The following is a 12,705-nucleotide window of genomic DNA, read 5'->3' as shown; positions in this document are numbered from 1 at the left end:
AAGCTATCCTTTCTCAGAAGTTTACTAGTAACCAAACCATAGGTTTGTTCCATACTCAGATATCAAGTATGAGATTTTGTCCAGAGGAACTACTTGGCTGCACCTCTCTATTTTTATCTTTCTAGGCAGTCTGTCTCCAAATGAGAAAACAAATGCAAATTATTAAATGTTCCGCAAAGCAATAATCACACTATGTGGAGTATACAAAATGCCTATTCTTGCTTTATTACCAGTTTCTGGAGATATGGGCAGTATAATGCTGCAGTTTATTTAAAACAATAAAACTATATATTAAAGCTGAGTATGTGTAACTAATATAGAGAGTTTTGTACAGGCCTGGTCCGTTTTCAGCATCTAATACATGTTGCCTTTTTACATAACACTGTGCCGCCTATTTGTTGCAATCTGGATTGCAATTCAGGGGCCCTCCGAAGTGATTCTGGATTGGGTCGGCAGAAAGCGCCCTGGATGGTTAAAACCCTGCACCAGACAGCGACTCAGGCTTTTCTCCTGTAGCCCAGGGCTTTGTGATGGGCTAATCCTGCTGCCTTGTCTTGCCTCAGGTTCTGGCCCTGCGCTCTGCGGGCCAGCCTGCTGAGCATCCCCACGCTGAGCTCGAGCTTCTGTGGGAGGATGGAGCCAGCAGAGAGCGTGGTCCCCAGGGGCCAAGGAAGATTGGCTGGCAGAACCGTTACTGGTCCACGCAGTCAGAGCATACTTTGCATCCCGCCATGGTTCTGAGGAAAAAACTGAGTTGCTTATGGACGTTAGGTCTCTGTCTGGTAGCCAGTAAATCGTCTACTAAAGTCCCCTCTATCGAAGACCAGAGTTTTAAAGACCAGTGCATCAAGGCTCATAACGAAATGCGTAGCAAAGTCTGGCCCCCCGCGGCTGACATGAAATACATGGTGAGAAAGAACCGGCTGGGATCTGATTTCTCTGGTTCATCCTAAGGTATCTGGGAGCTAAATTTGATAGACTCATTTGTATGAATTTAATCTGGACTTTCAGCATGCCGTTAAGAATCACGCCTTAGCCGGGCTATCCTCCAGGGTAGCGATAAGAGTGGACGAAAAAGGAAAACTTGAAGCTGTATCTTGCCAAGGCTTAGCTCCCTTTGGGGGGGGGGGGGGGCGGCAGCGAGGGAGGAAGAAGAATGGGGATGGGGGTGGGGGGAAGGGGTGGAGGGTGGTGGGTCTAGAGGGGAGGTGTTTGGGAGTTGCTTGGTCTTCATCACTAAGGCTTGATAAGTGTACTTCGCAACTTCTCACAGCTTTCCCCACCCCGCCACCATATTTTGGCTAGTACTTCCCAAACCGCACAACCAAGATACTTCATATAAAAGAAATAGCACAGGGATGGAGATTTTCTTGTCCTCTTACCTTTTACATTTTATGAACTCAAGGTTGAAACAGTACTACATGTGTAGTATTCATTTTTAAGAATGTTCTACAAGGATGTAAATAGTGAAATCAACATTTGAATATCAGATTGTCATTTCCATGAAAAATAATAAATATGTGAAGTTTAATTCCAAAAACATTGAACTGATGGTGTCTTTTGCAGACTTCCATCATATAGACATTAAGGCAAAAGAGTACTCTACTGAAGAATGAGCATAAAATTGATTATTGAAAATTTATAGATAATAAAAATTTATATATAAGAATTTATAGTTTTTAGATAAATGCTTGACTATAAATTTTATCACTAGAAATTTCCCTTGCATTTTTTCTTGCATGCAGATATATCATTATGAAATTATGAACATAAATGTTGACAGCATAGTTTTGCTTATGTGCTATGCAGATGTAGCTACATTGTAAAACATATCTATTCCAGCTTTCTTCCTTTCTATCCAATGGAAAATAAAATGAAAGTATTATAAAATCACAATTCAGGCACTAAAGTTCAAAACTGCACTATTCTATATGGGAAAGCATTTTTTTGAGGGGAGAGAGGTTTCAACAATGTTTGGGAAACACTTGATTAAACAAAAATAAACTGATCTCTTTAATGCAAAATTGTTAAACTAGTTTAATATATAATTTGTACTTTAATCTCCAATAGGTTAGGGTGGTCAATGACATGGATTTGCTATACAGCATTTCCTGCATACTCATTTGAATATTTTTTTAAGGACTATCTTATGTCACTAAAATGCTATTTAAATATATATACACATATATTTGTGTATATATGTAAATATATACATCCTATGAATATATATGTAAATATGTACACATATACTTATGCAAATATATGTAAATATACACACATTCTACATAAACACCTGTATACGCTATGTTCTCCAAAGGAAGCAATAAAAGGATATACATAATATTAATTTAAATTTAAATAGCTAGCTGAAGGAGAGTGAAGAAAAGACTAGGGTGAAGAAGACATGGAAACAAGCCTTCTTTGCATTTACCTTATTTTATAGTTTTGAGTTTGTAAATGTGCAGTAGCTTTTGTTATTTTACCCTTTACATTTTCTGGTGCTCTTCATTTCTTTGTGCAGATCCATATTTCCACCTAGTATCATTTTCCTTCTGCCTAAATGACATTAACATTTCTTATACTTTGGTCTGTTGATTTTAATCTTATCCATTTTTTATATTATAAAAGTCTTTGTTTCTCCTTAATCTTTTCCCTATCATGCAATTTTATTAACTATATATTTTTTCCAGTTGAACTGAGAAATAATTGACATACACCACAGTATATATTTAAGGCATACAGCATGAGGGTTTGCTTTACATATATTGTGAAATGATTGCCACAATAGGTTCAGGTAACATCCATCTTCTCATATAGATACAATTACCAAAAAAAAGAATGAAAAAAAGGATAAAAATTTCTCCTTGTGATGAGAACTCCTAGGATTTACTCTCTTAACAACTTTCCTGTATATCATATAGCAGTGTTAATCATAATCATCACTGATGTGATGTGGGCCAAGAGGGAATGATCAAGAAAGAAATCTTGAAATGTTTTCGGTGCAAAAAGGCGTTTTTATTAAAGCACAGGGCCAGGACCCAAGGGCAGAAAAAGCTGCACTGGGATTGTGAGGAGCAATTGATTATATACTTTTAAGTTGGGAGAGGGGGCTAAAGACAAAGGAAGTTTCCAAAAGGGTTTGCATATGTTAAAGAGGACTTACAGGGGGCGCCTGGGTGGCTCAGTTGGTTAAGCGACTGCCTTCGGCTCAGGTCATGATCCTGGAGTCCCTGGATCGAGTCCCTGGATCGAGTCCCTGGATCGAGTCCCTGGATCGAATCCCTGGATCGAGTCCCTGGATCGAGTCCCGCATCGGGCTCCCTGCTCGGCAGGGAGTCTGCTTCTCCCTCTGACCCTCCTCCCTCTCATGCTCTCTGTCTCTCATTCTCTCTGTCTCAAATAAATAAATACAATCTTAAAAAAAAAATTAAAAAAAAAAAAAGAGGACTTACAGGATCCTGGAGGTCTGGCTATTGTCAAGCTAAGGTTACTTTTTGCCTCTATCAAAGCATTAACATTAAAACAGTTGTGAGTTTGGCAGCTGGGTGGCTCAGTCAGTTAAGCGGCTAAGCGGTAAGCGGTAAGCGTCTGCCTTCTGCCTTAGGCTCAGGTCATGATCTCAGGGTCCTGGGATTGAGCCCGGGTAGTAGCTCCCTGCTGAGTGGGGAGCCTGCCTCTGCCTCTGCCTCTGTTCCTCCCCCAGCTTGGGCTCTCTCTCAAATAAATAAATAAAATCTTTAAAAAAAATAAAAATTAATAAAAGTTGTTTTTTGAGGAATCTCCTACTCTGCCTATCTCAAGTATTCGTCAATGGGCTGCAGGTTGTAAGGAAATTTAATTTTATCCACATTTCTTTTGCTTTCATTCTCCTCATCAATCATGTTGTACATTATATGGATAGTACTTATTTATCTTATAACTGGAAATCTGTATCTTTGGACACCTTTTGATCTCCTTAATTTTTGCTAAATATTATCACTGTGTGTGGAATTCTAAATTGAACCTTAGAGATGTTACCGCACTGTCTTCTATCTTCTCATACATTATTTGGATGAGAAATCTGCTGGATCATTTTCTTGGTTCCCATGTATATCATATGCATTTTTCCTTTGGTGGCTTTTAAGAATTTCTCTTTATCCTTGGTTTTGAGCAATCTGATGTGCCCTGGTATCACATTGTTCATGTTTCCTGGGGTTCATTGAAATTTTGGGATCTGCAGATTTTAATCAAAAGAGAAAAATTTGAGCCATTGTCTACTAAAATATTAGAGACTCCAGTCACGTGTACATTATACCATTTGAAGTTTCCCACAGTTCACTGATGCTCCTTTAATTAATTTTTTTTTCTCAGTCTTGCTTTGTCTACTAATTTTAACATCTGTGTCAGTCCTGGTTTGATTTTTCATTGATTGATTTTTCTTCTCATTTGGAGTTGTATTTTCTTGCATCTTTGTATGCAGATAATTTCTTATCAGATGCCAGATACTGCTAATTTTACTTTGTTGGGTGATGGTTATTTTTGTATTTCTATAAATATTCTGGACTTTCTTCCTGTCATGCATTCATGTTACCTGGCATTTTGATCCATTTGAGTCTTGTTTTTAAGATTTGTTGGGCAGAAAAAAACAATGGTTTAGGCTAGGGATAAATATCTCCCACAACTAAGCCAAGATCCTTCTGAGTACTCTATACAATTCCCAAGATTATGAGGTTTTCCAGTCTGGCTAGTGAGAAGAGGCACTATTCCCAGGACTGAGTGAGCATTAGGTAATATTTCTCTTACCTTTTTGAGTGATTCATTCCCTGACTTTGGGTAGGTTCCTCATATACATGTGCCAATCAATACTTTGCTAAATACTCAAGCAGGACCCTCTGAACATCTTTGGAATTCTCTCTCCATGCAGGTCTCTCTTTCCTGGTACTTCTTTATGGCCTGAAAATTCTCTCAAGGCAGTAAGCTGAGGATTACCTTGTTAGCTTCCCTACTCTCAGGGAGCACTGGCCTTTTTTGCCTCATGTTATGTGTGCTGACACCTGCTTTTTCACATATTTTTTTTCAAGTGGGAAGGTAAATCTGGTCCTGCTACTCTAACTTGGCCAGAAGCAGAAGTGCTAACTGTTGGCTGAGTCTTCAACAGGATTCTCCTGTCTTTCACTACTGATCATCCAGGAAAACTAAGCACCTCATTTCTCATGTCAATTTCTATATTTATCAGGGGCACCCAGCTGGCTCAGTTGGTAGAGCATGTGGCTCTTGATCTTGGGGTCGTGAGTTCAAGCCCCACATTGGGTAAAGAGATTATTACTTAAACTTAAAAAAAAAAAAACTTTGTATTTATCAGAAAATGGTAGACTATGATGCTATGGTAACAAATAAACCCTGAAAGCTTTCAGGCCTTTTTTTTCCATTTTTTTATTGATATATAACATTGTATTAAAGTGTACATGATTCGATATATGTATATATGGTGAAATGATTACCACAAGTTTAGTTAACGTCCATCACCTCACATAGTTACAATTATTTTCCTTAGGATGAGAATGTTTAAGATTAATTGCTTAGCAACTTCAAATATACAATACAGTATGGTTAGGTATAGTCACATCATCATGTTTTATTGTATATCCCCAGAACTTATTTGCCTTAAACCTGGAAGTTTGCACCTTTGGACCTCCTTCACCAATTTCACCCACCCCCATCTCCAGCAACCACCAATCTGTTCTTTGTATCTATGAGTTTGTTTTTTTAGATTCCACATGTGAGATCATGCAGTATTAAATATTTTTTCTAGAAAGATGTTTAATTACATTATTCAATCAGGGGGAAATGAGCTTTATAGAGTCCCTGGGATTCTAAAATGCAAATAGATTTTTTTAGTTATACATGCATCTAGATAATTATAATTTATACATATTATGTGTGTTTGAACTGGCTTGAAATACATGTTTTAAATGCATATAATTTCTTACCCATCAGATATTAATTCCTACTCTTTCAAAGCCATTGTGTTCACCATTTGTATATTAAGACTAGGTCTTAATTAGAATGAGAGAGTAATTTTCTCTTGTACCATACTTTTGATAGGGGATGATTTGGTACAAGATATTCTACATTAGAACTATGGGGGTTTTTTGTGTTTTTTTTTTATTATGTTATGTTAGTCACAATACAGTATATCATTAGTTTTTGATGTAGTGTTTCATGATTCATTATTTGCGTATAACACCCAGTGTTCATTACAACACGTGCCTTCCTTAATACCCATAATCGGGCTAACCCATCCCCCTACTCGCTTCCCCATTAGAACTATGTTTTAACTAATATATATATTTTTAATATATACGAGATTTAGGGGCACCTGAGTGGCTCAGTCGGTTAAGTATCTGACTCTTGGTTTCAGCTCAGGTCATGATCTCAGGGTCGTGTGATGGAGCCCTGCACTGGGCTTCACCCTGAACATGGAGTCAGTGTGAGACTCTCTCTCTCTCCCTCCCCCTCCGATCCTCCCCCTACTTGAGTGCTCTCTTTCTCTCTCAAATAAATAAATAGATAAATAAAATCTTAACAAATAAAAAAATATATACCAAATTTAAGCTGGTCTTTTTTTTTTTTTTTTTTTTTTTTTTTTTGCTTTTAAAATGAAAAAACCTCCCAATGATTCAGGCAAAAAACTAGGATTCTCAAAGGTGTTAACAGGAGGTAACACCTCCAGAGTCTATAGCTAAATTGAAATATCTTGGAAAAGGAATGAATTGCATAAAAGCTATAGCTAGGAATATATTAAGTGAAAATGCCTGGCTTGAGAATATTTGTTTGCTATTGCTGATTTCTTGTTTGGTTCTGCAATTGTATCTGTCTTATAGTAACTGTGAAAAAAATGGATATTCTATGTTTGTGGTATCTTACTTCTTCCAAGTATGTATAATTTTTGGTGAGGGGTGGTATATGAGAACTTATCACTCAGTCTATTCATTTTTTCAGAAGAGTAAATTATGAATCACCCTCTAGGACCTGCTGAAGTCTCTCTTGGCTACTGTAAACAAAGTTTTTCATGTAACTATTTTTGTAGTTTGAAGGAATATGAATGATTAAAATATCAAAAAATATAAGTAGCTAGCCAATGAAATTAGTAGTATGAATTTAAATATACAATCTTAAAATGGAAATGAAATGTCATTCATTTATTTCCATTAAGTCACCCTAATTGTAATTTTTAGTCTTCACATTGATAAGGGTATTAAAAATGCAATCTTAAACATTTTAGGGACTCCTTTCTCCCCATTATTATACAAAAAAACCTTGGGTCTTTGTTCCAAAAGATAGGGGAATCATTTTAATAGTCAAGTCAATAATCATTATTATCCTTCCAAACTAGTCACCATTGGGATGCCAATATCACTATCCTTCCAGGTTTGGACATGATTCCAGGACAGTTCTATGACACAGAAATCTTGATGGAGACTGGGAGAACTATGTTAGATAGTCTACTTTCCTAGGCTACCATCCTACTATTCCCTTTGAAATCTTGCTGTATGCTCAAGGCTATGATTCTAATACTGGTAGTAGCCTTTATTTTTAGCTACTTAAGCTTTCTGCCATGCCCACAATTCTTGAGGCAAGGAATTACAGAGAACCTATCTACCTGCTGGGAATGTCTTTTTTGGAGTTATGAGATAGAAATGGGATGTACAATGAGCAAAAAATTTAAAAAATCATCTTCCTGACATGAGTAGATCCATTTGCACTATCCCTCCCATTAAGTATAGATAAAAACCTCAGATATTACATATAAGACAAATATTAGAAGACTCTTGAAGTTGTAAAGAAAAAAAGCAGACAAAGTAGCTAGAGACTCCAAGACTCAAGGATTGACACAGGGTGAGTTCCATGTATTTCCTTTTTGACTCCTGTATATCCTGGACTAAGTATGAAAGAAGCCTAACATCCAGAAATACCAATGGATACAGAAAATAAAACCTCAAGAATAGACTGCTCTCTCTTGACAAAGAAAAAGGCAGTCTAGTAAGGAAGAAACCTTTTTTTTTAAAAAAAAAAAAAACAATAACCATCCTATTCTGGACAAATAACAGTGGTGGTGAGGAAGGGAAGCAACAACCTTCCTATCTTTTTTAACAAAGGCTAAGTGGAGAGCCTAAACTATCATCCTTGACTGATGCTAGTAAACCACCCCTCTTACCTCCTCTCTACCAATGTTGTGCCAGAGGATGCTAAGTGAGGAAGCTTCTGGCCCTCATGAGGCAGTAATATGGTTCCCTTTCCCTTCTCAGCCAGGGTTATCAGAAGAAGCCAATCATGGAACTTGGATTTTTACTACCACCCAGCAGTAATGAAGTGGCCCTCATAACAACCTTCCCATCATATCAGTGGAGGCCATGTCAGGATTTCCAGTCCCACAAGGTATTGAGATACCCCTTCCTCTCCTGTGGTATTGGCAGAGGCCAAGTAGGGAGCTTAGATTTTCATCCCACCTGGTGATAAAAAGGCAACCCTTACTATCCCAGTGGGATGATGATGTCAGCAAAAGCAAAAGGGGAATGTAGATGTCCATCTCCTTCCAGTAGCAACAAGGTATCCCACAGGGATAGTAAGAGTGGGAAGCCTAGACTTTCATCCACCAATCAAGTGATAAAGAGGCAGCATTCCTTTTTCCCCACTGGAACAGTGTTAGTGAAGTTCTCCTAAAACAGGAGGATTAAGTAAAATCTAGAGTCTCATAACATAAAACTCAAAATATCAAGCATGCAATGAAAAATCACTTATCCTACCAAGAACTAGAAAAATCTCCACATGAATGAGAAAACACAACAGATGCCAACACCCAGATGACACAGATATTAGAATTATCTGACAGAAGTTTTAAAGGACTCATCATAAAAATGCTTCAAAGATCACTCATAAAAATGCTTAAAACAAATGAAAAAGTAGAAAAGTCTCAGCAAAGAAATGGAAGTTATAAAGAAGATTTAAATGGACATCATACACCTGAAAAGTATAATAACCAAAATAAAAATTCGCTGGATGGAGGTGCCTGACTGGCTCAGTCAGTAGAGCATGAGACTCTTAATCTTGGGGTCATGAGGTTGAGCCCCATGTTGGGTGTGAGATTACTTAAAAAAAAAAAAAAACCTCACTGGATGGGCTCAATAGCTGAATGAATATGACAAAAGAAAAAATGAGTAAATCTGAAAATAGAACAATAGAAATTACCAAATCTGAACAATAAAGAGAAAATGGACCGAAGACAAAAAAATAAACAGATCATCAGGAATCTATACAGCAAGAACAAAATATCTATTCATGTTACTGGAGTCCCAGAAGGAATGGAGAAAGATGGGGAGGGGCAGAAAAAATATCCTAAGAAATAGTGGCTGAGAACTTCCAAAATTTGGGTAAAAACATGCACAATAAATCTGAGTGAAGCCCATATATGATGAGCCCAAAGAAATTCATGCCAAGATACATCATAATCAAACTTCAGAAAATTTAAGACAAGGAAAAAAATTTAAAAGCAGTGGGGGAAAAAAAAAAAAACCAATGCATTACCTAAAGGAAAACAACAATTTCAATGTCATCAAATTTCTCATCCAAATCACAGAAGCCCAGAGGAAGTGGTACAACATTTTCAATTTCAATTTCAATTTCAAAGAATAGTCAACCAAGAATCCTACCCAAAGGAAATATACTTCAGGAATTAAGATGAAATTAAGGAGCACTGGGTGTTATATGCAAACAGTGAATCATGGACCACTACATCAAAAACTAATGATGCACAGTATGGTGATTAACATAACATAATAAAATGGTGATTAACATAACATAATAAAATTAAATTAAAACAAACAAACAAAAAAACAAAAAAACACTCTCAGATTCGAAGAACTAAAATAATTTGTCATAAGCAGACCCATTCTAAAAGAATAGCTAAGAAAATTTCTTCAAACACTAAGACAATGATGAAACAAGACCCTCAGAATATCAGGGATGAAGAAAAAACAAGGCAAAAGGTAAAAATATGGGTAAATATAACAAAGTATTCTTCCATTATGTTTTCTAAATTAGGTTTGACAGTTGAAGCAAATTTTATAATATTGTTTGATATATTTCTTAATATATGTGGAAGAAATATTTAAGATAATTATATTATTGGTGGAGTGAGTGGTAAAAGAACATAAATGGAAGCAATATTTCTATACTTCAGTCAAGCTGGTAAAATGCTGGCCCCAGTAGTTTGTGACAAGTTACATAAATTATGTAATATCTATAGCAACCACTAAAACATATATATATATATATATATATATATATATATACTAAAAAACACTATGGATAAATCAAAGTGCAATTCTAAATAATGTTCAAGTAGCTCACAGGAAGGCAGGAAAAGTGAAACAGGAATGAAAAACAAAGGGATAATTAAAAATAAACAATAAAATGGTAGGATTATGCTCTAACTTATCAATAAGGACATTAAATGTAAATGGTATAAATACATCAATTAAAAAACAGAGAATATCAGAATGAATTAAAAAAAAAACAAAAACATGAGCCAACAATATGCAATTACCAAGAAACTCACTTCAAATATAATGATATAGGTAGATTGAAAGTAAAAGGTTGGAGAAAGACACTGTCATATGAAAGTTAATCAAAAGAAAGCAGGAGTGGCTTTATTAATATCAGATAGAATAGATTTCAGAGCAAAGAAATACACCAGAGAACAACTCTACATAATGATACAATAATCAATCCATCAAAGAAATTTTAATAAAAAATTTGTATGCTCCAAACAACAGACTTTAGAATATAGGAAGGAATACCAATAGAACTGAAAGAAGAAATAGAGAAGTTCTCAATTACATTTGAAAATTTCAACACTCTGCTCAACAAGCAGACAGAAAATCAGCAAGGATATAGAAGAACTTAATACCATTAACCAACTAGGATCTAACTACATTTATAGAAGACTCCACTCAACAACTAAGTAATACACATTCCTTTGAAGTGCCTGTGGAACATTAACCAAGATTGACCATATCCTGAACCATAAAGTGAAAACAACAAATTTAAGACAACTGAAATTATATAGAGTATGTTCTTAGAACACAATGAAATCAAACCAGAAATCTATAGCACAAAGATAATAAATTCTTTAAACACTTGGAAATTAAACACACTTATAAATAATCCATGGGTCAAAGAGGAAATTTCAAGGAAAACTTCAAAATACACACTGAAAATACAATATATCAAAACCTATGGAATACAGCCATAGCAGTGCTGAGAGGGAAATGGATAGCACTAAATAGCTATATTACAAAGGGGAAAGCTCTTAAATAATCTAAATTCTATCTAAAGAAACAAGAAAAAAGCAAAATAAACATGCAGAAGGAAGAAAATAATGGAAGAGGAAAAATCAATGTAAGTTGCAAATTAAAATGATAGGAAAAAAATCAGTGGAATATAAAGCTGATTCTTTGAAAAGATTAATAAAAAAGATAATGGCACAAATAACCAATATCAGGAATGAATCAGGCATATTATTACAGATCCTTCAGGTGTATACTATGAACAACTCTACAGACTTTTGACATTCATAAGCAAAAGAAAAAACAAACAATAAAAAAAATTTTTGACCTAAACTTTACATATTATACAAAAATTAGAACAAATGTAAAACACAAAGCTATAAAACTTTTAGAAGGGAAAGTGGGGAAAAGCCTCAGAATCTACAGCTATTGAGGCTTCCTAATATGGCAGATTACTTTGATTATACATGACATCAAAACTGCAAGTTAAAAAAAAGTAAGTTAAACCTCATCAAAATTAAAAACTTTCGCTCTTTAAAATACCTTGTTAATACATAAAAAGACAAGCTACAGAATAGCAGAAAATATACACAAACCACTTATCTCACAAAGAACTGCTGTCTAGAATATATATAAAGAACTCTCAAAACTCAACAGTAAAAAAAAAAAGTCAATTAGAAAATGAACAAGAGACTGAAGAGACATTTCACTACAAGGACACACAAATGGAAAATATGTTCAACACATTAGCCATTGGGAAATACAAATTAAAACCACAATGTGGTATTATTGCACATCAATTAGAAAAACTAAAATAAAAAACAGTGACAACATCAAATATTCAAGAGGATGTAGAAAAACTGTATCTGTCATACTTTGCTGGTGGGAATGTAAAATCTAAAATGTTGCAGCGCTCTAGAAAATAGTTTGGCCTTTTACTCTAAAAAAACACATGTACACTTAACATATGACCCAACAATTGCCTTCTTAGGGCACTTTTTCCTTTTCCTTTTTTCCCAGAAAAGGGAAAACTTAACTGCTACACAAAAACCTGTTCACACACATTCATTGCAGCTTTATTTGTAATAACCCAAACTGGTAAACATCCAAATTTCCATCAGTAGGTGAAGGTTAAGCAAACTGTGGTATATCCATACTGTGGAATACCACTCAGCAATGAGAAGGAATAAACTATGAACACATGGAACATTATGGACGGATCTCAAGGGAATACTGTTGAGTGAAAAAAAACCAATCTCAAAATGGTTACATATCGTGTCTATTTATGTAACATTCTTGAAATGACAAAACTATAGAGATGGTGAACACATTAGTGATAGTGACTAGATGGGGGAACGAGTGAGTATGACTTTTAAAC

General features: G+C 35.4%; 1 protein-coding gene across 1 annotated transcript in view; it reads left to right on the top strand.

Moving 5' to 3' along the window:
- Positions 1-731: 731 nt before the first annotated feature.
- GLIPR1L1 (GLIPR1 like 1) overlaps positions 732-12,705 on the top strand; it is a 30,917-nt gene continuing 18,943 nt past the window's right edge. The window contains exon 1 of the mRNA XM_045866366.1: positions 732-908. Within this exon, the coding sequence (XP_045722322.1) occupies positions 732-908 (177 nt within the window). The remainder of the gene's footprint in view (positions 909-12,705) is intronic.

Source organism: Mirounga angustirostris, unplaced genomic scaffold, assembly GCF_029215605.1.
Source record: "Mirounga angustirostris isolate CCGP_5_RB_7025 unplaced genomic scaffold, mMirAng1.0.hap1 SCAF_5, whole genome shotgun sequence".
NCBI classification, from domain to species: domain Eukaryota; kingdom Metazoa; phylum Chordata; class Mammalia; order Carnivora; family Phocidae; genus Mirounga; species Mirounga angustirostris.
Note: the sequence above shows the minus strand (reverse complement) of the source record. Positions and strands in the feature narration are given on the sequence as shown.